At 36.5% G+C, this 27,951-nt stretch overlaps 1 protein-coding gene across 1 annotated transcript; it reads right to left on the bottom strand.

Annotated features, from left to right (window-relative positions):
• Positions 1 to 1,087: 1,087 nt before the first annotated feature.
• On the bottom strand, positions 1,088 to 27,951 carry fnip2 (folliculin interacting protein 2). The gene is made up of 18 exons (XM_016280721.1): positions 27,693 to 27,951; positions 17,280 to 17,403; positions 15,380 to 15,472; positions 15,136 to 15,236; positions 14,971 to 15,045; positions 14,824 to 14,882; positions 13,663 to 13,725; positions 12,962 to 13,033; positions 11,920 to 12,055; positions 11,634 to 11,835; positions 8,944 to 9,032; positions 8,476 to 8,622; positions 8,042 to 8,211; positions 6,618 to 7,353; positions 5,590 to 5,746; positions 5,168 to 5,368; positions 3,579 to 3,694; positions 1,088 to 3,108 (listed from the first exon to the last, which is right to left on the bottom strand). The coding sequence occupies exons 1-18, from the start codon at positions 27,776 to 27,778 to the stop codon at positions 3,030 to 3,032; spliced, it is 2,706 nt and encodes a 901-aa protein (XP_016136207.1). The 5' UTR covers positions 27,779 to 27,951; the 3' UTR covers positions 1,088 to 3,029.

Here is a 27,951-nt window from a genome sequence, read left to right as displayed (position 1 = left end):
ATCACAATATGGTAAGGGGCGTAACATTTCTGTCACACGCTTGAGGTATTCGGCCAATCACAACGCACTGGATAGCTGGCCAATCACAGCACACCTCGCTTTTCAGACCGATGAGCTTTGGAAAAATCGACGCGTTTCAGAAAGGCGGGGCATAGAGGAGAAACAATAATGTACAATATGTGGAAAATAATGTGTTTTTAACCTTAAACCGCATAAATACATTTCATTACACCAAATACACAAAATAATGTTCTTTTTAGCAACATCATATGACCCCTTTAAATTTCTTGAGTATCAAAAGAACACGTACATTTTATAAGCATCTCCTTGTTTTCATAGTCTGTGTTAGGATATGTAATTATGAACATTAACAAACATTAAACCAATTGTTCACCCAAAAAAAAGAAAAGCTGTCATCATCATTTACTCATCCTAATGTTCTGTATTCAAATACAAAATCGTTACAAATGTCTTCTTCTGCATAACATAAATTTATCTTGGTATTAATCTTTACCCCTCCAATGAATTAGAATAGAAGTATAATATATATATAATATAATTTCTACAATTAATCCAAAATGCCGCTGCAAGATTAATCTTTAATGAGCCGAAAAGAACGCATGCCATGCCTCTGATCATCAATTTGCACTGGCTACCAGTAACTGACTGGTAGCAACCACAAATGGCTGCAATATAACAAAGAGTGAAACATTTAAGGGGGTCTGAATACTTTCCGTACCCACTGTATATATTGTTGCTCTTTTGTTAGTTTTGACTGCTTGTATTGTCCTCATTTGTAAGTCGCTTTGGATAAAAGCGTCTGCTAAATGACTAAATGTAAATGTAATATTAGAAACTGGTAGCACAAATCTACTTCCAAAAAACATGCAAGTACAGTAGTGAAGTTTGAACTTCATACACCTCCCTAACAAAATATGATTAGTGCACATAAGTGAATGAGACCAATTTGTTTCACTGATTGTCCACGAATGAATAACAAAGATATAGGACTTTAACTCTATATACGGTTGCTATCATAATCTAATATCAACCCGGACCATGAAAAAGAAGATACAACTACAAAATGCAGTTATCAAATTCTTGACAATTTATTCATCACTAGTTCAGTTCTTTGCAACATCCTATTGTCACAGACAAGATACCAAACTGCATTCAACCATACATGTAAACCATGCACAGAACAGACCAAAAGAAAAACAAGATTACATCTGTTAGCCTCAAAAGAGACAAAACCTTAGTGTTCAAATTTCAACCTCGACAAAAAAATTATAAAAAAGCAAGGCAATTTTACATTTACTTTCAGTACAGAAATACACTAGAGACATGTAAAACAGGCTTGTTTCAATCCGAAATGCAGCTTTTAAGTATATACTCAATGAAGGTATCAGCACACTGCATTCTTGATGTAATACTGACTGATCAATCCCAAAAATTCAGAACAGGCCACTTTCAGATCTTTTACTTGAGGTAGAATATTCTTTGAAAATATCAAAAATAATCATCTTTCTCTAGGTCTTTAAAGTGGAACAATTTAAAAAAAAAAAAAAGTCTAATTTATTTTATTTCTAGTGTCACAAACCTGGGGTTCTATTGCTGTGACACTTATCTTTCAGTGCAATAAACCACAGAAAGAAACAAAGCATTCACAAGTAAAAGTGTGCGTGTGCTTTAGTAAGCCTTTGACACAATAGTAGCACCAGATTAATACTGTAATCCACAATCTGTGGACTGACCAGTGATTAACAGTAACAGTTTAATATCACGCCCAATCTACCTCTTCCCCATTCTGTAAACGTTCTCTCATCTTTCTGAGATTAAAGCATACACATTCGTAACGTACACACACATTTTGAAATAATATCTAAAAAGCCATTGTCTGGAGATTATGGAATATGATAAAAACTTAAATTGCAGATTGAATTAAATTTAAGATCACCCAGGGCTAGAAAACTACGAAAACTGATTGATTGAATCAAATTCCAACAAAAGGAAGTAAAAGCTGTTGTGACTTACATCGTCTTTGAGGACAAAACTGATGCTTTTCTTGAATAAAATTTCAGGCATTCATTTAAAGTATCCTTTAAAATGGTTTCAGAGCCGTGTTCTAGAGCCAAACGGTTGGAATGTACGATTTTAAAGGGACGATTCACCCAAAAAAGAAAATCCTGTCATTTTATATTCACTCTTATGTTGTGTTTCAAACTTATATTACGGAGTTTTTTCTGTGGAACAAAAAATGAAAAAATTGTCAAAAAAAAAAAAAGGGTTCAAAACGAGTCTTCACTTAAGAAGACAGAATATAATAATTGTATTTTAATTAAGATTTTTTTTTGGCATTTTGTAGCAGCCCCTGTTGTCTTCTACTTTTATTATATGGAAAAGAGTGGCCAAGATACTTTTTTAAAAAAAGAAGAAAGTCCGTCTTGCAAATTTGGAACAACATGAGTAAATATGGCAGAATTTTTATTTTTTGGAGGAAATAATTCTTCCAAGATCATCCAGCTACAAAATTTGGCTCCTGCTGTAAACTAATGTCCTTCACAGAGAGGCTATACTTTTTATAGATATGCTTTCATCCTTAATGAACTACACTATTGTGCATTCAAACACAGTGCTCAGAGATCCTTAATAGATGCTTTTTCAAATTCTTGCTCTTAGTGATGTTTTCTATCGATAACATTTATGGTCTCCAGACTTGCCTTTCATATAAGACTTGAGATAAAACAAGAAGAGCATTAACAAGTGTCCCAATGTGGTGCATGATTCAGCCTATAGACAGTTAGATGCACAGACGTACGAACATACATACACAGAAAAGACTGTCAGCTGGACAAACGAGGCATTCTGATTGGCATATTAAGGCTGGGTGTAGGCTCCGAATGGTTGTCGAGCACAGTGCATCATGATTGGTGTGGTCATCTGATAGTGATCAGATCCTTGCTGGTCCATGCAGAACAGGAACACATTCTGATTGGTCCTTAAAGTGAAATAAATCTTGCTTGGTCTATTTAAAGAAGGATCTGGGCCACGTAGGGCGAGTGTGTGCTGGCCACTGCGGCAAGCAACGGAATGTCACTGGACTCAATCCTGAAAAAAAAGAAATAGATAAATGCATACATTTGCACGTTTCTTCTCACACTTACTGCCACAATTACCTAAAAGTCAAAATTACCTTTTTTATTTTTATTCTGATGTAAACTCAGAATTCAGAGAAAGTCTGATTTTTCAGAAAAATTTTGAATTGTGAGAAGAAAGTTAGAATTGCGAGATGTAAACTCAGAATTGCAAGAATTCGGTTACGAATTTCTTTTTTATTTTTTTTATTCTATGGCAGAAACAGGCTGCCGTAATAACAGTGGATAGCTATACACACGCATTATCACCTAATTTTGGACACGCTTACCAAACTTACACCTGAACTCACCAAACTTAGTGTGAGAAACGAAACAGAAGCCTTATTAGAAGTTAGTGTACCATCAGAATGATTTTGATATTTCATGGTAAAGAAATGTACACTGTAGGATCAGAGTCAGAGTAAGTAAGTAGCGTGATCTTACCCCAGTGCCAGCCCCAGTTCTTTTACATGGACCCTGGTTTGTCCTCTCAGATATTCTGCTAAGGATCGACTCTTAAAATACACCTCCTGTAACCGGTCTTCCAGATGCATCACACACTGAGATGATGTTTACACACACACACACACACACACACACACACACACACACACACACACACAAACACACACAAACAAAAGAAATCAGAATCTGATTTTAATTATATTTTAATATATTTTAAAATGCAATTTATTTTTTGTGATGGCAAAGCTGAATTTTCAGAAGCCAGTAATGCCGTTAATTCTTCAGAAATCATTCTAATATGCTGATTTGCTGCTCAAGAAACAATTATAATTTTTTTATCAATGTTGAAAACAATTGTGCTGCTTAATATTTTGTGGAAACTGCATGTGATACTTTTTTCAAGATTCTTTGATGAATAGAAAGTAGTTTTTGTATCAATGTAAAAGACCTTACCATCAATTTGAATCAATTTAACACACCCTTGCTGAATAAAAGTATCAATTTCTTTAAAAAATCTTATAGACCCCAAACTTTTAGTGTAGATAACCATACTTAACACTGCATTGTAAATATGCTTGCATGTGTCTGTTAAGGATACTTACTAGTGCTGTGTTCAAAATATCGATACGACGATATATCGTCACAGATATTTGACGATACGAGTATCGATACAGCTGGCCCTGTATCATTGCACACGCAAAAGAGAAGGTCTGCACACATCCAAAAACGTATTTTAAATGCAAAATTGATTTCCGTGCGCTCGAAATACTTTTTTCTTTGCGAAATGAACATTTTCTCCACAAAACTCAAAATCGCGCACGTGCAAAATGCACTTTTGTGCACTCAAAATATGATCTTTTGCGCACAGAATTGTGGCAGAAATGTAAGCCCATACATGTACGGCTAGAGTCGCTTTGAACTCATGCATCTTCGGAAGCGGAGCTGCACGGAAAGTTACAAAAAATGTTGTGCACACCGCCACGCGAAACGACGTCGCGCGCACTCAAAGCGAACTTGCTGACGCTCGAGTATAAATCAGTCATAAATTAGCCTTGCGAGTGTGTGCGTTAGATACAGTGAAGACAGCGCGTTAGTTTAGAACTCTTCTAATTTTTTTTTTTATTGTAGAGAGTGTGTTAATTTGTGCAATGATAACCTACCAGCAATGTAAATTATTTTTTAAACATATTAGAATGAGTACATTACAATATAAATTTATTAGAACAAGTACATTATTATTTATGGGCTTAAAAACAAGATGCAAACAATCAGAATAGTGTACCTGGTGGGGAGTGCACAATGTAAACATGAAACATATGCCATTACCTATATTATACTGTGGTACAGTTATGGAGGCCCTTCATAATGCAGAGGTCAGCTGCCTGCTCTGCCAATAGTTAGAAATGGCACTATAGTAAGCAGTGTTTAATAAACAGCTGTTCTTCTAAATTCTGCTGAGGTGAAATTCAGTGCAGTCATGTATCGTGATATGTACCGTATCGTGGCCTATGTACCGTGATATGTATCGTATCGTGACTTTGCTGGTGATACACAGCCCTAATACTTACAAAGTCGGAGGCGATGTTGAGCGCAAACAGCTGCAGAACTGATGTGATGAGCGTGTGTACGAGGTTGGACACCATCACGTCCCTGCCCAACCGCCCGCCCTCGCACACGCGCCTTTGACTCGTCACCACCTGCACACTCAATCGATCTGTATCCGCCACAATGCACAGAGCCTCGGCCACTGGTTCATCCAGCGCCGGATGCTGCACAAACACAGAGGTACATTCTTCACCCTAATGTAGGCTATTTAATAAGCTAAAAAAATATTTTCATTACATTTTGTGAGAAAATTTAAACCTTAAACAAGAAAGCAAATTTAATTACATGTGCAAAACATAAAAACTAAGAGAGCATGCTTATGGCACTCAACATACATGAATCATTTCCTATATGCAGTATTAACTGTAAATGTAATTGTACTTACGAGAACAGTGTGTTCAAGGTCAGCCATGAGGCATTGTTTGAGCCTGAGATCAGAACTGATGCCATGCAAGGCAAAGTCAGGCATGTACTGAGGACAGTACCCACCCAGCAAAGAATGCCCGAAATGATTAACACTGGCTCGACTCTCTACCTGACAACTACATAGAAACAAGCACACTAGGTTAGTGCAGTCCTCGTGGCTCTTTTCACAACAAAGGGCCAAAAGTGCAGAGGGCCGAAAGTAAATACAGCATTAAATTCAATTATATTAGATTACATTTTACATAAAATAATAATAAACTCTCTACATTTCAAAAACAAAACAATGATAAAACAAAAAGGGAATTATAAATGCATGTATGCTTAAATTATTTTTTTCACCATTTTCACCTACTTTGAAATGGGTCATATCATTGAAGAATATCTTATGGCTAAACGTTTTACATTGATGCACAACAAAATAGAAGGTATTGACCATACAAGTACTACAATCAGAAAAGGGAATAAAAACAAAACTTAATCAGAAAAATGACTTTTTGGACTTTTAAATTTTAATTTAAACTATTAAGATCAGACCGAAATGATCAAGGACTTATAATAAACTGATAATAAACGTATGATGCTCGTTTCTAATGTTGGTAGCCTTCAGATGGATATGCAGAGAACCTTACATTTAATGTAATTTTACGGTAAAATTCTGTTACATGCCGTTTTTTTTTTTTTACTGTAAATTTCACCGATTTTTTTTACAGGGCATCCTATTTTCTCATCATAACTGGGTGGGTCAAGTTTTTGAACACTGAATAGGCAACACTGACACGTAGATGTGAACAATAACATGTTCACATGTATTTATCTGTCTGACATTGCAGCTTAGTTTCAATAAATGGTCTTTTTGGACTCTTGGAGAATGTTACGGTATGTTTTCACAGTACAATGACTCCCAAAAGATCAAATATAATTTTATACCTCATCATATGACCCCTTTAAATTAGTAGAGTGTTCATGTTGAAATGAGTTTGCACTTACCTTGGTAGTGGTAACTCGTACTCGTTTTGTTCTGTAGCCCCGTACAGTTCTCGCGGCGATGTTTCCTCATCATCACTGTCACCTAGAGCACTATCTGAGCTCTCCTTCCTCCGTATGTCACTCAAAAGCCTTTGATGCAACTTCCTGTCCAATCCCCGTCCACACCCTGCCCCAGTCAGACCCCCAGCTTGTCCGTCATTCGCTGTCTCACTGGGACTGCCAATGTGAAACTGTACCCGATGCAAAAGAGGACTCTGATTGGCCAAAATGTGCTCTAATCCGCCCCCAACAGAGTCACTGTCTTCTCCAAAACATTCCTGTCCCATTTCTGTAAATTCAGGCCTGACAGCGGTCGATTCCGAGCTGGGGGATGGACTGGTTGAGTTTGTATCAGTCAAAAGTATCTCATGGTTTTGTTCTACTGAGGTGCCCGGAATAGCATTACCCAAGTCAGAGTTCAGTGCTTTCTCACTCGTTCCAATAACGCAAGCAGTAGGCTTTAATGGGTCTGGTTTAGGGGGACATGTTTTTTCAGGGGTGGGATCAGTGGTTTGAGAGGTGCAGGGACTGGCTGGATTGTCCATCTGTCCTTGTGGTTGCACATGTTCCTGCAGGTCTGAGCAGCGAATGAAGTAGGACAGAACATACAAGACTCGCTGTACCAGTTCCCTCTTGCGTCCCACAACCACCGTTCGACACACTCTCACAGGAGAGCCCAAAGCACCATACAGATCACCTAAACAACAACACAAAACTGGGCAATCATTGCAAATGAAAACATATCCTAGACTAGTACTTTAAAGTTTCTTTTTGAAACTTTTGAGACTTTTTGAATGTGAAAGTTCAAAGTCGTCAAGTTAAGTCATTTAAGGAAATGAAATCACAGTAAAAACGAGACTGCAAGTAGACCAGGGGTCTTCAACAGAGGATCTGGCAATTACTGTTTGACCTCAAACTAATTGTCATGAAACAAGTGAAATGTACATTAAACAAAAATACAATATTAAGTTTAAGTTAAGTTCAGCGAAATGTTTCATTCTCCCACATTACAATATAATATTGTATATAAAATATATAAAGTATATTTAATAGTATTTAATTACTAAAATATTTAACATTTAAATATGACTGTACATCATTAATTATTTTATTTAAGCATCAAAGTATATATACACACATATAAATAAGTATAATATATATGTGTATGTGTGTGTATATACATTTTATATAGAATTATATAAAACTTATATTGAATTGCAATTTATGTAGAGAAAAAGGAATTGCTACTATAAATCTGCTTTTCATATTTTTATTGTTTGAGTATTTCTAACTTAAGTGCTAACCAATATGAAGCTGTTTTTGCACTGCTGCCACACTGATGATTCATTTAATATGAATTATTATAATTCTATATTCATTCTCACCTAACTGAGCCCACAGTGGGTTGTACGGGTGAGATTTTGCCAACAGATCCACCGTCTGGGAGGCAGGTTTCTGGCATGCAGATTTGATTGGCGGCAGGCTGCTGGGCATCACCGTGGAAACCCAGGCTAAGTGATGCGTAAGAACAGCAGTAAGGAGAGCTGCGAGAAACCTAGACAAAAATGAAAGGAATAGTTGACGAGTGTCCCATCAGAACTCAACATGATAAGGCAATCAAGAGGAAGTTACTCATGATGACTGACTGCCGCACAGAAAACCTGGCCAATTGTGTTTCCTGACACGCTTAGGGTCAGTGATGGGGATGGAAACAAATAACTGATTTTCCAATTATCCCTTTGATTACACAGTACTAGTAAAAGAACAGGGTTAAAGATTTGAAGTAATATGTTTAGTTGAAAGGTTAAAGATCACTGACTGGCTCTTGGCTCCGTGTTCCATCAGCAAACTCATCTCCTTCAGGAAGCGCTGACACAGTAGGTTTCGCTCGGTACTTTGGGATATCATGGAAAGCCAGACTGGCTCGCTGATGCGGGGAGCCATGTACAGGTTCCACACTGTCATCCTACATCCAACAGAGAACCAGATGAGACTCAAACCCAAGCTCGCACTGACTCGTATCTCTCAAACTTGTAACAATATCCTCTGCACCAAGTTGGTCATGAATCATAAAGGAAGTTTAATACTGTAGGGGGCACCAAGATTCAAAAGAGTTTTAAAGTGGCAGAACAAGAAGCACATTAAAACACTGCTGTAATTTTTTCATTCAAATACCAAGATCACTCCCTTGCTGACTGCTTAAATTCGTCATTATCATTACTGCTACAAAAATAGTCAACTGCAGTTAAAGAGATCATATATGCACAGAGTGTAATGATATCAGCACCTGAATTCTCCCAGTGCTTCCATCACTCGACACAGATAGACCTGCACTCGTTGACTGGACTCTGCTATCCTTCTGCACACAATCATTGCCTGAAAAATAAACCAACAGACAGTTTAAAATCAGGGCTAAAGTTTAAATGTTTAACAAAAAAATAAATTAGGCACATTATAAGTTTGATCCAGGAAGTCACAATCCTCTTCAGCATAAATCTCAATGATCTCAATTTTTATGCAACAGATGACAACAAACTTTTGACAGGATAAGACGGTTTGAGTAAATTCTGAGTAATGACTCTGTGGGCTGACCATACATCCACTTTTTACCGGACATGTCCTGGCCAGGATTTCTAAATTGCCTAAAATATCCAGTTGTGGATTGGTTTGCCTATTGTTTTCATACTTGTTGAAGATAATGACTGAACAGTGGATTTACCAATAGCGTGCATGCATCAGGGTTATTATAGCAAATCAAAACTAAAACCATAAAAACATTGTTACTTGAAATAAATGTTAACTGAAAATATATATATTAAAATCATGAACACATTTTATTTTTAACTGAAATAATTACTGAAAACTATATAGACATATTTAAAAACGACAAATTTACTAAAACTTTGAAATTAACAGCAGAAAATATAGAAATAAAATCTTATTCGAAATATTAAGAAAAACTATAATAGTATCTCAATGATACTAATATAACACTGGCAGGCATTACACATCATTGATCAATCAAGGTGTGCGAGAAGGTGCTCTACAGAGAACTGTCAAAATACGCGTACATATAAATATATGAGTACTATAGTGAGCATGTCACTAGCAAAAAAGAAAAGAAAAGGAGTATGTATGGTCACCCTAGATTCTGCATAAAAGCTGTACTAAAATATGTCTGACCCACCCATATAAACAGAATAAGTTGGCATAATAACCCAGTATCAGTCTAGTTGGTAATTTCCTTTGGTCTATAAAATAATGATTGTTAAAGGGATAGTTCACCCAAAAATGAAAATGTGATGTTTATCTGCTTACCCCCAGGGCATCCAAGATGTAGGTGACTTTGTTTCTTTAGTAGAACACAAACAAAGATTTTTAACTCAAACCGTTGCAGTCTGTCAGTCATATAATGGAAGTGAATGGGAATCCCGGCTTTGAGAGTCAAAAAAACATACACAAACAAAACCAAATTAAACCCTGCGGCTCGTGACGATACATTGATGTGTAAAGACATGAAACGATCGGTCTGTGCAAGAAACTGAACAGTATTTATATAGTTTTTTACCTCCGATTCACCGCAATGTCCGAACTGTCCTGAGCGCGCTCTCAACAGCCGACGCGTGACGCGTCTTCTTCATTGACACTCTATCTACAATCTCAATTAGGAGTGTCAATGGTTCATTTGAGAGATAGGTGGCGGTAATGCACTTATAAGTCTGCGATCCGCCGTAAAGCAAGAAGACGACGACGATGTGTCACGCGCCGGCTGTTGAGAGTTCAGACATTGCAGTGAATCAGAGGTAAAAATGTAGTTTAATTGAGTTTTAGTGTCTTTACACATCAATGTATCATCACGAGCGGCAGGGTTTAATTTGGTTTTGTTTGTGTATGTTTTTTTGACTCTCAAAGCCGTGATTCCCATTCACTTCCATTATATGACTGACAGACTTCAACGGTTCGAGTTAAAAATCTTCATTTGTGATCTACTAAAGAAACAAAGTCACCTACATCTTGGATGCCCCTGGGGGTAAGCCAATAAACATCAAATTTTCATTTTTGCATGAACTATCCCTTTAAGTCCATTTTCTACACCATGCTTTACTAAAAAACAAACAAACAAAAAAACTGATTTTTTTAATGATAAATTCCTATGAGTTTTTGCAAATAAATCCACAAACATCTGAGAAAGAACTGTAATACATTGTTGAATCGATTTGTTTGCACCCCCTCCCTACTCCCTATGGGCGATACCACTTATTTTGTTTTCGATACGATACCGATATTTTTCAAGGCAGTATCGTCGATATCGATACCGATTCGATACTTCTGCACTAAACTTTTAAATGATGAAATGTATTAAATTATTAAATTACTAAGAGTAAAATGGGTAATAATAAGCACTTAACTTTGTTTAAAATGCATTTTAACATTCAATATGCCTTATATATTTCAACGTTCAATTTAAATAACTGTAATTGCACAAACTAAGTAGGCTACAATTTCAGTTTGTTTACTGTGAAATAACTCTGTCCTTCTGTCCTCTGATAAGCATTGTTCAGGCCTGCCGTTACCAAAAGCTTTAATGCTTTCTTATGATACTTTTGGGAAAAGCAGCCCTGTTTGAATGCACTGTCAGCAGTGAGTGAACGCTCTCTGTGATGGATTGGTTCTGTCTTGCAACATTTGCGTGTGTTCAGATGAGCAGGGAAATAGTTCTATCCTACACAATTACTCGCTAACAAAGGTTATTCGTCCAATTCGATGCATATTGTACGCATTATATTTTTGTTAAATTAACAAAATCACTGGTAAATAAAACACACCTTAGTATCGATATTTTTTGTTTGAGTATCGATACTTTCGATACTCGCGTCAGTATCGATATATCGATACTTTGGATCGATACGCCCATCCCTACTCCCTACTAGAATACTAGAATAATAGGATAAATCACTCTCCTGCTCTTTCACTTACCCTCTCGATGGCAGTCTTGAGTTTGTTCATGTGAGACTCAAACAGAGGAAAGTGTGAGAAGAAAAACTCCTGAAAATTGTGGTTTTCCTCTTCTCTCTCCGGCAGGCTGATGATGATGCTGATGGCAATCTTCTTCCTCTGGATCATCGCGGGGTTAGAGTTGCAGCTCTCATCAGACAAGTTGAACATTTCTTCAGTGTTCCTGATGCACAAATGACCACATCTATCTTATCTGCCCTCTGTATATTCTCATCTCTTACTTACTCATATAAATATTCAGGCTTACCAACGAGGCATGGGGCCATGCTGAAGACTGGTGGCCTGGCTACGGAGCCATCGCCGTTGGTAACTGCTGGACAAACCACTACTGAAGGAGGAGCCAGGTGACGGTAGGGGAGTGGCCAACAAACTGCTCAGAGATGCTGCAGAAGGGAAAAGTGAGAGTTCACAGGCAACATTTGTTAAATGACAGAAAATGTGTCTTAAAATTGGAAACAAAATGCATGAGGTCAATATTCCTTTAATGGTAGCAAATAAAATGCACAACAAATTATTTACACTTAAATAAACACTTTTACATGTAATATTTACACAAAATTCACACAAAAAATATTTTTGTGAAAAATAAAGCCAAAGCACATTACAGTTTTCACATTACAGCAAATAACTGATAAATGGCCAATATTAGTATCCTATGCTATTTTAGGTAAATAAATAAAACACTAAAAACTCAAATTTAGTCATTTTAAATGCTACATGTGAATTTAGACGTCACAACATTACAATGTACAGTATGAAAAAAATGGATATGGATTTATTTTGAAATTTGATAAAGATTACATTTAACAGTAATAACGTTATTAGTTTATTATATACTTATGATACAAAAATACTGTGCATCCCTAAGTCAATATGTTTATAGCTATATATCTAATAATAACATATGTGTTTTTAATATTACAAACATTTTAATTTTGAGAATTGAGGCTTGTTACCCTCATATTGTAAGAATGCACAAACATTACACTACCATTCAAAAGTTTGGGGTTGCTAAGATTTTTTTTCTTTTTTGAAAGAAGTCTCAAATACTTACCAATGCTGCATGATTTCATCTATTTGAAAAATAAATCTTTTGTAACATTATAAATATATTTGATATTTAATTCATCCTTGCTAAATAAAAGTATCAACTTCCTTAATAAAAAAATCTTACTGACCCCAAACTTTCAAACAGTAATTTATGTTCAATGTAGCCATTCGCTTGCAATGTTTAGGCCAATTCGAATCTGCATTAAGTATGTTCTGACTTTGTCCTTTTGTGTTCATACCCGAGCGAGCAATGCCACTGTCTCCATCCTCACTGTGTCCTCTGCTTGGCATGTCCACTGGATTACTGTGGGCTGGAAAAACAGAGTCATTACACCCTCACATTTAGCTGCATTCTGAAGAACGTAAAGAAGTGTGTCCGCATTGCTTTACTTAGTAGGTGATTTGATGGAGGTGCTGGGTTCCCGAGCCCGTTTCAAGAATGCATGCAGGTTAGTATCCCACACAGACATACACACCCACACACCAAGCACCTGCAAAAGTGTGGACCCATCTGAAAGCGACTAGTTAACCCCTGTAACCTAGAAACCTAGCAGTCACATCCGTAACAATGCTGCTTACCCACAATGACTGTTCACACTTGGTATTAACATCAATTTCACTGATCCAATCAAGTGTGCAGCGCTAAATACAGATGTAAACAGAAGCAAAATATTTTATAAACCAATCACAGGAGATGCAGATCAGTATCCAATGTAAAAAAAAAACATTGTTTAAACTGTTGTGATTGCATCACCAATGCATGTTAAGTTAAAACCAGGTGTAAAACCAGAGGCAGAAGAAGTGCATTATGTGAGGGGCCTAAAATCAATCAAGGGCTAAATAGTCAGACAGAGCACACCGCAGAAAATAAAACATAGCGAAAGGGTATGTGCATGTGAGATCAACACATGCTCACGCTGCTTCAGCATTCTACACAAACCTGCAAAGAAAGATGCGCTCCGAGCCAGGCAGAGCATAGGAGCGCTACACACGCGGCAAACTCCTGAAAAGAGGAGTGGTATATGGCCATGTTGAGAAACAGTATGTTTGGGTGAAAATCAGAGAAAGATTTAAGAAAACAGTCAATGAATGTTGACAGATGAAAGTGATGTTCTGAAACCTAGTGAGCTGCCGTGCTGCCTACACTGCTTTCTAAGGCGGCATCCCCACTAAACTGGAACCTCTTTAGTGACCAATTTGGAATACTGCATGCTCACACTCACAATAGTGTGCTACAGGGATGACGTATTTTTGTAGGCCAACACATAAAAAAAGTTCGCATTTTAGCACTTCAGGACAGTCAGTGGGTTTTTGGTTGAATGCCTGAAATAAGATCTGTTGTTAACACGAGCTCAAGATAATTTCACTTTTTTCCTGAGATCCAAAGTACATCAGTAATTCCCCCTTTTTTTAAAGGGGACATTGGATGCTCATTTTCCACACGTTGGTATGATTCTTTAGGGTCTTCGTGAAATGTCTGTAACATATTTGTCAAAATGTTGGTGCATGTCTCTTTAAAAAGCTACAGCTCACCCCACCCCTCTCTTCTGTGGGACGTGTCGACCTAAGACATATACATATATATATATATATTGTGTATTTATATATACACATAAAAACATACACAGTACAAACCTTTACACAAACTTTTATTTTGGATGCGATTAATCGTGATTAATTGATTTGACAGCACTTATATATATATATGTATATGTGTGTGTGTGTGTGTGTGTGAGTGCATCTGCTTGTCGCTATTCTCTGATTGGTGGACATTTCTTTGCAAAATCAATTGTGTTGAAAATGAGAAATCAAATGAGAAAATGTATGGGATTTTACTTCCAGAACCACCAGCTTTTTTTTTTTCTCTCCATTGAGCTTGTTGCAGTGTATTCTGGTACTGCCTTCAGTGTGAAAGGTACATGCAATGCTGGGAAAAAACAGCATAGTTAAGATACCTACCTTTTGGAACAGCCTTAGTGACAGGAGTAAAGTTATGAGGACTTAAAAAAAGCTGTCTATGTACAGTAGGCACTCGGTAGCTCACTAGGATTTTGGTGTGCAAAAATGAGAAGGAAAGAAGAAGTGTTTGCACTAATCTTACCTATGCTGCTGGTGCGACTAGGAAAAGTTTGGCTCATCGACTCAAAACTGTCTTGTAGCCTTTAAAAAAAAGAAACGGAGTCAATGAGAGATAGAGAGCAGACTCATGTAGCAGCAGATGGCAGATGAGAAGAAACAAGAGACGTACGTATTTGTACTTCCAGAGGTGCTGCTTCCAAACCGGGTAGAAAAAACCTTACTGACCATCAGCTGCGGTGGAGACCTGTCACACACACAATAACAGTATTATCACATACACACTGCTAAGATCTTGACTCCTACAAAATATATTACGTTTACACAAAATACTCACCGAATGTGGTGAATTTTAAGCGTTGAACCCTTATAACTCATGGAAACTGAGCCAAACATCATTTCTCCAATCATGTTCACATCTGAAGCCGGTCTGGTATACTAAAACAAACGAGTCAAATGTGACATAAAAGTGCTCTAAGAAGCCATACATACACAGTGCATGTTAGAATTTTGTTATTAGATTATGAATGGGTTTCTGCACTTTTGACTGAAAGTTCCATGATACTGGCTAAAACACAAACCTGATATGAAGGAGGCTTGTCTTTGTCGCCTGCTTGGCTGCCGATATGGCAAGCACCACTCCGGTTGGGGGGAGTTTTGGTTTCATCAGCAGTCTTTAAGATAAAAGAAACGGTCACAATTGGATTCTTACAGGCTGATATAGAATCAAGTAGATGTTTGCAACAAAAATGTGTACTATTTATCCATATTAAGGAATAATGTATGCTACCATGCAAAATGTAGGGATCAGTAAGATTTTATTTTTTTAATGAATACTTACTGAATTCATTTCTTACGTACTGAATTAAGGATGCATTAATTCAGCAAGATTTCATTAAACATATAAAAAGTGGAAGGAAAGATGTTTTCATTGTTATAAAAAAAATCTAAATTTTCAAAAGTTCAAATAAATAATATATACGTATCAAATTAATGTTTTTTTTTTTTACTTCCTATTCAAAGAATCCGGAAATAAGTATCATGGTTTCCACAAAAATATTAAGCAGCACAGCTGTTTTTTACATTCATAATAATAGGAAATGTTTTTTTGAGCAGCAAATCGGCATATTAAAATGATTTCTGAAGGATCATGTGACACTGAAGACTGGAGTAATGATGCTGAAAATTCTTGTGAATACATCTTCTGAATAATTACATTTTAAAATAGTTTCCTTAATTTTTGATCAAATGAATGCAACTTTGTTAACATGAGACTTCTTTTAAAAACATTTACAAAAATATTACCAACCCCAAACCTTTGAATGGGAGTGTATTTAAATTTTCTTCTCTGTACACATAAGTTGAAAATGCTAATGCTATGCATAATATAAGTTATCTTTTTCTAACCTGCAGGTCAAAACCCTATTTAAACTAAATCTTTGAGCAAATAATGCTAACACAAACATGAGCAATGGTATGAAAGTGTTTGCAAGAGCAATATTTCACCACAAGAGACAATTCAATAGCAATACACACACACACAGTTAATTCAGTCTCTCTCTCTTTGTGACAAAAGCTGAAGAGCTGAATAAACAGACCAATCATGTGACAACTTACTGACAATAAATCACACTCTGTTCAGAGAGAGAGAGAGCCAGAGACATTCAATAACAACTGTCTAGATGGATGAGTATTGATGGGTGGACATTAAAAAATATACAGCTTTGATTTAAGTCTATGTTCAAGCAATAGGAGAATTTAATATTACAACATTGAAAATATAGTATGCATATTGTCAAGAAAAATCAGTTTACATAAGAAAACACTTTTGCAGTAAATAATTAAACAGGCCATTCCCCCCCCCCCCGAGGTCTAGGGTTTTTCCTTTTTGCCAAAAAGTCATAACTTGACTTGTTTTTTGACCATTTTCCTTTACGTGTGAAATGTGAACCTCTTAAAAAAAAAAACTTCAGCTGAACTTTCCTAATGATGGGATCCTTCAGAAGGACATGCAGAGCTGCAGGTGCTACACAGTCAGGAACGTTTCAAGGTTTCCCACATTTTATTCTTATGGTAAGTTCTTCTGTGTATTTTTTATTTTTTTTGCATGTGCTAAGAATAATAGAATATATCCTACGTCGTCCACCTTCCAGAAAAAGTCTGATTTCCCAAGACATGACCCCCTTAAAACATCCTTAACATGAAAAGTGTATAATAAAAACATTTCTAAATTATATCAAAACTTCATATTCAATCAAACCTCAGTAAACAGTAATATCAATCCAAGATACAACACACCCACACACACACTCTCATGAGTGTTAAATGCTTTGACCCAGTTAGCGGAGCAGTCACACCTGTCATGAGATCCAAGCAAGCTGGATTAGAGCATGTGACTCCTCCCAAAACAGTGCTCACAGCCCCCCCCCACCCACACACACACACACACACACACACACACAGACCACATTAGCAACTTACCGGCTCGGATGTGTCAAGTTTATGTATTGCTTTGGAGTCAAAGAGAACCTGGCGCCCTCTTTTCTCACAGTCTTGATACACTATCAACCTGATCTGAGCTAGATCAAACTCAGCAGATGCCCAACTAAAAGAGAGAGAAACACAGGTGACTGTGATCAAAACATTCATAAAGAGAAAACAATACTTACTCTTAGTCTACAACATCTATTGTCCATCCCAAAAACAACAACATTTGAGCCAAAAATAGGTTTCTGACCCTTTCAAAATTACTAACTTTCAATTATTCAACAAATAAAATAAGCAAAATATTGGAAATTCACCCTTTATTTATCCTCATCCTGCGAATTTTCAGTAAATTAGAGCTATTGATTAAATTTGGAGTGGGTAAAATTTTTTGATGTTTGAGTCTCTTGATTAAAAATGAGTTAAAACAGTAATATTTGGAAATATTATTATATTTTAAAATAACCGTTTACTATCTTAATATATTGTAAAATGTCATTTATTCCTGTGAGGCAAATCATAATTTTCAGCATCATCACTCCAGTCTTCAGTGTCACATGATCCTTCAGAAATCATTCTAATATGCTAATTTACTGCTCAAGAAACATTTCTTATTATTATTCATGTTGTCCCTTAATATTTTTGTGGAAACTGTGATGCATTTTTATCTGGATTCAATGATAAATAGAAAGTTTTGTTTAAAATATACATTTTGTGTAAAAGTCTTTACCGTATTATTATTGTTATTCTTAAATCTTACTGACTCCAAACTTTTGAACTGTAGTGTACATTTTGGTCTTTTCCTCACACAAAACTATTTTATGGCTTCTGTACACTTGGACTATAGCGCATGACTTGTTTGTACTATATTTATAGTGCTATATTTGTCATTTCTGAGCGTGGCACTCCCTGTTCATCATTTACTGACACTGCATGTAAAAGAGGAGCATGGACATTCTTCAAAATATATTTTTTGTGTTGCATAGAAAGAAAATCTGGAAGGACATGAGAGCGAGTAAATAATAACAGCTTTCATCAAACCCATAAAACAGCAAGAACATTTAATGAAGCAACAAATATTTAATTGCACCATACATAAAAAGCAAAAACGCATTTTCTTCACACAAATACACACCCCTACCTGCTTTCCATCCTGGTGTATGATAAAGTGATCAGACATTCATTTCCAGCCTCCAAGCACTACATATACATCCAAAATAGATATAAATAACAATCACAAGATGCCCGAAACTGGCCAAGAGAGCGGCTGAAGGCACGAAATGTGGACCATTCACACAGTTGCATGTTTCTTCTATTAAACATCAGATGATCACCATAGTCTAACAACGGAAAACACAGGCACACAGTCTCCATCTCCGCTTGTATGAGCTCTGAGTGCAAAAAAAGTCACACAAAACCTCACACACACACACGCGCGCACACGGTGTAGGCAGCACCCCTTCTCTCTGACTGCGTAGATGATGCAGTGTGTTTGTTTTATCAGTGTCGATGTGTGAATTGGCAATCACTATGTGTCTGCTTGCATCGAGTGTACAGACTTTGTATATGGACTGCTTAGTGTTAGTGTGTGTTAGACTGTATGTTGCTCAGTCTTTTGTTACCCAGCTTCTGGACAATACATTGCTATGCACAGGCTCTCTTTATCCTTTACATACATAAATAGATATAAATAACAATCACAAGATGCCCGAAACTGGCCAAGAGAGCGGCTGAAGGCACGAAATGTGGACCATTCACACAGTTGCATGTTTCTTCTATTAAACATCAGATGATCACCATAGTCTAACAACGGAAAACACAGGCACACAGTCTCCATCTCCGCTTGTATGAGCTCTGAGTGCAAAAAAAGTCACACAAAACCTCACACACACACACGCGCGCACACGGTGTAGGCAGCACCCCTTCTCTCTGACTGCGTAGATGATGCAGTGTGTTTGTTTTATCAGTGTCGATGTGTGAATTGGCAATCACTATGTGTCTGCTTGCATCGAGTGTACAGACTTTGTATATGGACTGCTTAGTGTTAGTGTGTGTTAGACTGTATGTTGCTCAGTCTTTTGTTACCCAGCTTCTGGACAATACATTGCTATGCACAGGCTCTCTTTATCCTTTACACATACACACACACACACACACACACACACACACACAGAGGGCACAGGCTCTCTTTATCCTCTCTTACTGAGACTTTGCGTGAGTGTGTGTGTGTGCCAGTATATAAGAGAGAGACAGAGGGATGGAGGGAAAGAGAGAGAGAAAAAAACTTGCTTGGGATGGTACTGCCACTACACACTGACAAACACAAACACACAGACCCTAGAAGTTATATTAGTAAGAACTCCTTATAAACACAATGGTTTTTACACTAAAATAACACTATATCCTAAACCAAACCCTTACAGAATCCAGTTTACATTATATTTGTTTCACTATATTTGAGGACATTTTCAAACATTCGTCCCTCATATTTGTAGCCAAATCTGTACACACACACACACACACACACCTAACTAACAGTGATTCAGTTTTAAAAAGCAAAGAACAACTCTTAATGAATTAGCCTTTATGACACATCCTTTTTGGGATTTTCCTCATACTTCAGGTCACATGAACATCAAACCGCTGTCATATGATCACTGTAGTTCACACAGACACACACTGATTGACAGCTAGAACCATTTCAGATGAGCTGAATGAACTCGGTCAACATTCATTCACAAATTCTAAATAATAAATACAAAGATATTACAGTTGCAGAAATGAATCTCAAAAAGAGGTTTATGAAATTAATGTTTTGTTTTTATTGAAATTATTTAATTTTAAATATGAAATTAATGTTTTAATTAAGAATTTTTAATATAGATATTGCAATATTAACATTGCATTATTTCATAATTACATAAATATAGATATACAAATAATTTTATGAATACATAAATGAAAATGAAAGTATATATGTGTATATACAGTGGGTACGGAAAGTATTCAGACCCCCTTAAATTTTTCCCTCTTTGTTATATTGCAGCCATTTGCTAAAATCATTTAAGTTTTTTTTTTTCCTCAATGTACACACAGCACCCCATATTGTCTGAAAAACACAGAATTGTTGACATTTTTGCAGATTTATTAAAAAAGAAAAACTGAAATATCACATGGTCCTAAGTATTCAGACCCTTTGCTGTGACACTCATATATTTAACTCAGGTGCTGTCCATTTCTTCTGATCATCCTTGAGATGGTTCTACACCTTCATTTGAGTCCAGCTGTGTTTGATTATACTGATTGGACTTGATTAGGAAAGCCACACACCTGTCTATATAAGACCTTACAGCTCACAGTGCATCTGTGTTTTTCTGTCAAAATGGGGTGCTGTGTGTACATTAATGAGGAAAAAAAATTAACTTAAATAATTTTAGCAAATGGCTGCAATATAACAAAGAGTGAAAAATTGAAGGGGGTCTGAATACTTTCCGTACCCACTGTATATATATACAAATGAACAAATATTAAATTTATATTATTTACTTTTTAATTAAAATGTATACATTAAATTACAAATGATTAGATATATTAATATGTACTTGGGTTTAAAGGGGTCCTATTATGCTCTTTTACAAAGTCTTGATTTTGTTTTGGGGGTGTACTAGAACAGGCTCTCATACTAGGTTGTTCGAAAAACACATTATTTTTCACATATTTTACATTATTACAACACCTCTCTCCCCAGTCTGGCATGAACGGCTCAAATAGTTCCTGTATCAAATGAAGGCCCGCCTTCTGAAATACGAAATGTGCTGTGATTGGTTAGCTGCGCCAGTGTGTGCTGTGATTGGCAGCACTCGGCGACCTGGTCGAGAAATGTCACGCCCTTTACCATAGCCGCCTGCGAGCTTCAGTGTAAATACTGCGTCAAAATCAAATCAATTTGAGCGTGATTTAAACCCGGAAGATTGCAACCACTCTAAGTTCATCTGCCTTGGGAAAGCTAGCATGTCTCCGACATAGTGATAACACTCGTTGCCTTCTCTAGTGCAGCTCAACCAGGTCTCGTCGGTATTTGTGATATCACAAATCCCGGAAAATATGCGTTGTAGTCCAAACGAGTCATTCATTGTAGTTTTTGAAAAGTGATTTCTGTTAAATAAAATATCTCCTTTTGAATTGGACTTTGAGCTTTGTAACTTTGCAGATCTTTTTTATACTCAAACAGCAACATTACAGACTAACTAAAGTTGAAAAAGTGAAAACTCATAATAGGACCCCTTTAAGGCTGATCCAATGCTGATTATTGTTATTTAGGCAGAAGCAACGCAACATCATAAGCGTCTCTGGTATTAGTGGCTGAGGTTGGACAAAGCTGCATATTTGAGTACATATTTGATATTTTCTTGTTTGTTTATTCATTTTTATCACAGAAGTTGAAAAGTCTCAGAGTCTGGGTTACAACACTTGAAGAACTACTACATTATTATACACATCACACATGCAAAACACTCTTTAGAGCAGATTCCTCTCATAAGCAAACAAAAAGGTTACCATATTTGTATAGTGGCCCAAAAAGTGTGCACGCTCGCACACACACACACACAGTGTACCTGTTCCATGAAGCGTCCTCTGGCATGAACAGCCTCCTTGCAGTGTTTTTCTTGCGACCCTTAATCTTCATCTTCACAGGTATTCCACTCAGTACACTACAGAGAGTGTGTGTGTGTCTATGCATACGTGCACACGTACACTCATCCGCTTTCTCTAAAAATGCATTCTTACTTTGTCTAGTAGTAAGTTCTCCAAATCAAATGACATTCATGAAATCAAAAGAAAACAAAATAGAATGATGGGGAGATTCAGATTCAGGAGAGACAGAAGTTTTTTTTAGGCAGCATGTGTTCAGAGACTGAAGGGTTTCTACACTTATCTATCTGATGACTGACTGAATACAGCTCAAACGTCACATGGCTGTCATACACACCCTCTCACAATGCATGTGATCCAAACACAGTCATAGGACACTCTCACTGGCCAAAGTTGCATACCTCAGCAAACAAACTAACATGTACTCTTTGCTAACACTAGGCATGCATGTTGCAACAAATACTCAGTCAGTCATATGCTTCACCCCAAAGAGAGAGTGAACTTTTTCAAAAAAGTAAAGGTGCACTTTAATTTTCCCTCAAAAAAGAAATATTACTTTTGAGATCATATCAGTAGCCTATTAAAAGCAGATTTATTTTACAAGGAGTGGGTCTCCTAACGGGGGCAGACATTTTGAGATCATGTGACCATCTGAAGTCTACTGGCTTTGTCTAATGATAGAGGGTTTCTGAGATACTTTTACTTACAGAATAAACTGATGGGCTGTGCATTTCTACAATGGCATAGAAACTTTTGCACTATACTGTATTAACGCCACTAGGTGCACTGTTGTTATCGTTTATAAAACTATTGAAATTGTTTTCGGTAATTAAAATAAAGCTGAAATAAAGCAAACTATAAATATTAGATACAAAAATGTGTTTGTTGCCCTGGCAACTAACAGAAATAAATACTTTTAAGTACTAAAATTTGTAAAACTGAAATAAAAATAAATTTAAACTATTAAAATTAAATTTAAATAATTAAAAACAAATGTCAAAAGCACATCAAAATTATAATACTTTAAACTAAAAACTAAAATGAAAACTGAAAATATAAAAATAAACTATAAATCGAAACATGAATAAATAATGTAACGGTATATATAAATAATATTAAAATAACACGGACTAGGTGCCAGAATAAGTACAAAATAACATGGCACAACACTGTTGTTTTCATTAAGACTATTAATGATATTATTATAAGTTTCCAGTAATTAAAATAAAGCTGAAATAAAATATAAATCTTACATTAAACAACTATTAAAAAACTAAATTATTAATTTATAAATATTGAGGAAATATTAGAAATATTGCATTTGCAACTAAGTGAAATAAGTTGAAGTACTAAAATTAATAAAACTAAAAATGAATAAGCTAAACAGCATATATAAACAACTGATAAAAATGTCAAAAGCACAACAAAATTACTAAAACCTTAAATTTTAGAAGCAACTAAAATGCAACTAAAATGAAAACTAAAACAAGATCATTCTAAATATGAATAAATACTATAACAGTACATAAATAATATGGACTAGGAGTCAGCAGAAGTCTAAACTAACATAACCAGCAGCACATCATAAAGTAAACAAAAATTTCATTGTACTTTTCCACATTTCTTAAAAACCCTCAAGTTCCTTTAATTGAGTAAACATAAATCACACAAACAACAATTATATTTCTAATGTAAAAACTTAAAGATGTCATATGACGTTGCTAAAAATAGCATTATTTTGTGTATTTGGTGTAATGAAATGTGTTTATGCGGTTTGAGGTTCAAAAAACACATTATTTTCCACATACTGTACATTATTGTTTTCTTCTATGCCCCGCCTTTCTGAAACGCGTTGATTTTTACAAAGCTCATCGGTCTGAAAAGCAAGGTGTGCTCTGATTGGCCAGCTATCCAGTGCGTTGTGATTGGCCGAATACCTCAAGTGTGTGATGGAAATGTTACGCCCCTTACCATACTGTGATGCCTTGTCCCGGCCGGAGCGACGAGACAAAAACATTAAAACTCATTATAAACGAGGCATTCGTTGCATCCAGTGGGGACATAATTATGGATTATAATGACTTATACTGTCTTTTTACGCTTGCGTTGCATCGCCGCATAAACATAAAACCATGTCTGCATTTGTGATCGGAGAAATTACAAACAACAAAAGCTACTCTACACTGCTCAAAACTCGCATTTGAATCGTCAGTGGCAAATCCTTTAAATGAAAACGTACTTACAGGCTGTGAGTCAGAACAGCCAGCATTGTAGTCTACTCTCCCAGGATCAGGAAACTGTCCTCCATAAAATGCGCTGCACACATCTGAATATTTGGGTTGAACTGTTCTGGAACAGTGTTGTAAATACAACTTAAAGGTCCCCTGAAGTGCCTTCAAACACGCAGCGTTATTCTATGTGGTGACGTAATTTCAACTGAAACAGGAAGACAGGGCAGGACATATTGAGCAGCCACGCCCCCTTTTAAATTAGCCAATAGCTTTTTGTTTATATCTGCACAGTTCAGAGCCGTTGAGCTCAGTAAAGCAGCATTTGACAGCCACAGTCTAATAGATTACGCCCTAGATTCAATATGAAACTCTTAGTAAAACAAAATAGTGATCATAATCATGCTGAGGCTGTGTAGTTTTAAAACTGTTTAATATATGCCGACTCGTGCATATGATCCGCTCCGAGCGATCGCGTCTCTGGACCGGAGCCAAAGTCTGGATCAGACTGTGTGCGCTGCCGCGGTTCGCGTTACACAATGTGAAACCAGACCTCATTTGCCCCAATCGAAAGCATATTTACACTGTCTGAATCGTTCCCTATCGCCTACATTGTACACTACGTGCCACTCACTGTACAGGAAATACTAACATTACACTGTGAACAAACGACCGATCTCAGCGGCAGCTTCAGCGTCTATTTATAGTGTAGGGGGCAGGCGCTTCGGCTTCTAGAGAGAGTTTGATTGGTCAGAAGATTTGATGAGAAGATGAAGTACGATGTGACGTCAAAAAAATCATTGAGACGTTTTGGCGGAAGTGATGAACTAAAAGCTTTGAATGCTTATATCTTCTAAATGCGAATTTTGTCACTGTTTTGGAACACACTGCCTTATAGATAACCTTAAGACTAACATATTGATACTAACACCCAAAAAAACTTTAATTTTGATTTCATGGGGACTTTAACCACTGATTTCTAGTCGTGTCCTTCCAAAAGAGCTGGCAGCTTGGGTGAGCGGAGGCCGGCGGCTAGAGTGAGCGGAGGAAGACCAAACAAAGTAGTTTCGCTTTCACAACGAAACACACGGCAACAACAATACTACAGCGAGAATCAAAGTTACGCCTTCTTTCTTTGCGTGAACATTTGGGCGGCGTTATGCAAATTTTCCCACATCGTGACGTAGACATGTGGGGGCGTGTTAGAACGAGCTGTTTTAGGAAGGCGTGGCCGACTCTTAACTTTTATAAAGAATATCTCTTTGGATTTGAGACTTTAGTCTTTGCAACTTTACAGATCTTCTTTATGCACCAAGAGAGCTTGTAACACTCCAAAGAGAAAGGAAAAATTTAAATCGCATCATATGACCCCTTTAATTTTTTTTAAAAAATCTATAATTTAAGAGCTCCTTTCTCAGAGAGCTCACATTTCTTTTACATAATCAAGATCTTTGCTCTTCAGTAAAAGTATATATTCCCTCAGATCACACATGTAAAAGTGATCATTCAAATCCCATATTCTGATAAATCCAGTGATTCTGGCCTAAATCAGTTCTGCAAATAGATCAGTTTTGAACAGTGACTTCAAATTAACACTGAGATCAATGTTTTATGTATTATCAGTGGGTAAGCAGAGTCACTTCCTTCTAGGAAACTGCTGAATCGTCATGTGACCATGTTTCTGGAAAGTGTCCATTATGTCGCATTACTGCTTGAAAACGTAGGTTAGCCAATTGCCAATGTATAAAATCATGCAAATGATTTGAAAGTGTAATATGAGTTATTAAACAAAGAATTGTAATTGCAGTTTAGAGTAAGGAAGTAGCTTAGCTAAAAGCAATAGAAGGCTTTTCATTCACATGCAAGCATTAAGCAAGCATATTCTGGTCACACTAAAAAACTTAAAGAGGAACTAATTTCTTTAGAAGATTCAAGGGTTTGTGATCAAGACCTTAACACTAAAAAAAACCTGTAAACTTAACACACACACACACACACATATATATATATATATATATATATATATATATATATATACACTGCTGTTCAAAAGTTTGGGATAAGTAAGATTTTTATTACTTTTTAAAGAAGTCTTTTATGCTCATCTAGGCTGCATTTATTTGATCAAAAATACAGAAAAAAAATAATATTGTGAAATATTATTACAATTTAAAATAACAGTGCTCTATTTTAATATACTTTAAAATATAATTTATTGCTGTGATCAATGCTGAATTTTCAGCATCATTACTCCAGTCTTCAGTGTCACATGATCCTTCAGAAATCATTCTAATATGCTGATTTATTATCAAACAGTTTTTGCTGCTTAATATTTTTTTTTGGAACCTGTGATACTTTTTCAGGATTCTTTGATGAATAAAAAGCTACAAAGAACAGCATTTATTCAAAATAAAAACCTTTTGTAACAATAGAAGTCTTTACTGTCGCTTTTTTTTAAATCAATTTTACACATCCTTGCTGAATAAAAGTATTAATTTCTTAAAGAAAAGAAAAAACATTTACTGACCCCAAACTTTTGAACGGTAGTGTATATCGTTACAAAAGATTTTAAGTAAATGCAGTTCTTTTTTTTTTTTTACTTTTTATTCATCAAAGAATCCTAAAAAGTATCACAGGTGTCAAAAAACAAACAAACAAGCAACACAACTGTACATGTGGCACTGAAGACTGGTGTAATGATGCTGAAAATTCAGCTTTGCATCACAGGAATAAGTTATATTTACAATATATTAACATAAAAACATGTATTTTAAATTGTAATAATATTTCCCAATTTTGCAGTTTTTACTGCATTTTTTATCAAATAAATTATATATATGTATGTGCATGTATGTATAAACACACACACACACACACTTACTTTTTCATTCCTAAATCATGTTTACATGATTTCTTCTAACATGGGACAAATTGCCACTAAACCACTTTTTTTGTGCTAAATTATATTTCTATGGCTTTTTGATATAGATGTTTTCTTCTAATTTCAGTTGAGAGCAAACACCGAGAAAAATAAAATTAGATTTAGACATTTCTACGTGACTCTCCCAGAAAGCCCCTCTCCACACACTCTGACTAGGAGGAAAGAAGCCATAAATGCAGAAGCCATAAATGCAGAATTGTTGTACTCTCAAAATAAAAACCTGTCACAACTTGCAAGTATTGTGCAAGCATAAATGCACTGAAAGAGTTACAGAACGCATGGACTGGCGCTCAGCTGACTGCACGCGCGCTGCGCAGAACTCCACATATAGATGTAGTAACTCGATGGCCTGCAAGCGATGACACAATAAAATGGTGATCATAAACTCGCACGTATTTGCACCACCTAGTCTTTCTTGCAGAAAAAACAACAGCTGTCTGCCGCGGAAAATACAAAAGTGAGTGTCATATAAAGCGCACAGACTGGCACGATCTTATTTACATGCACAGACTGGCGCGTGCAGGTGTGAAGAAGAGCGCGTGACTGCATATTCATAGGTGTAGTATGTGCGCGTGCTAGCGCTCTTACCACTGCTCCGCCGCCGTAGAGCAGTCCCGGGCGCTGCCGTTACCGACGGCTCTCTTGCCGAAGAGCTTCTGCAGCAGCGTCGGCATGCTCGCGCTCCGTTTATCACAAACACGCACTCCGGGATTCTCGTTTCCCCATCAGGGCGAGTGTCCAGGTCTCTGCTGAAGATCCATGCTGGAGTCATGTGACATATGCACCAGCTGAGCTGCGACAGACTGTCAGTGACCCGCGGGCGCTCTCTGCTGAGGGGACGCGGACT

The sequence above is a fragment of the Sinocyclocheilus grahami genome, unplaced genomic scaffold (genome assembly GCF_001515645.1).
Source record: "Sinocyclocheilus grahami isolate Dianchi unplaced genomic scaffold, SAMN03320097.WGS_v1.1 scaffold143.1, whole genome shotgun sequence".
In the NCBI taxonomy this organism is placed as follows: Eukaryota; Metazoa; Chordata; class Actinopteri; order Cypriniformes; family Cyprinidae; genus Sinocyclocheilus; species Sinocyclocheilus grahami.
Note: the sequence above shows the minus strand (reverse complement) of the source record. Positions and strands in the feature narration are given on the sequence as shown.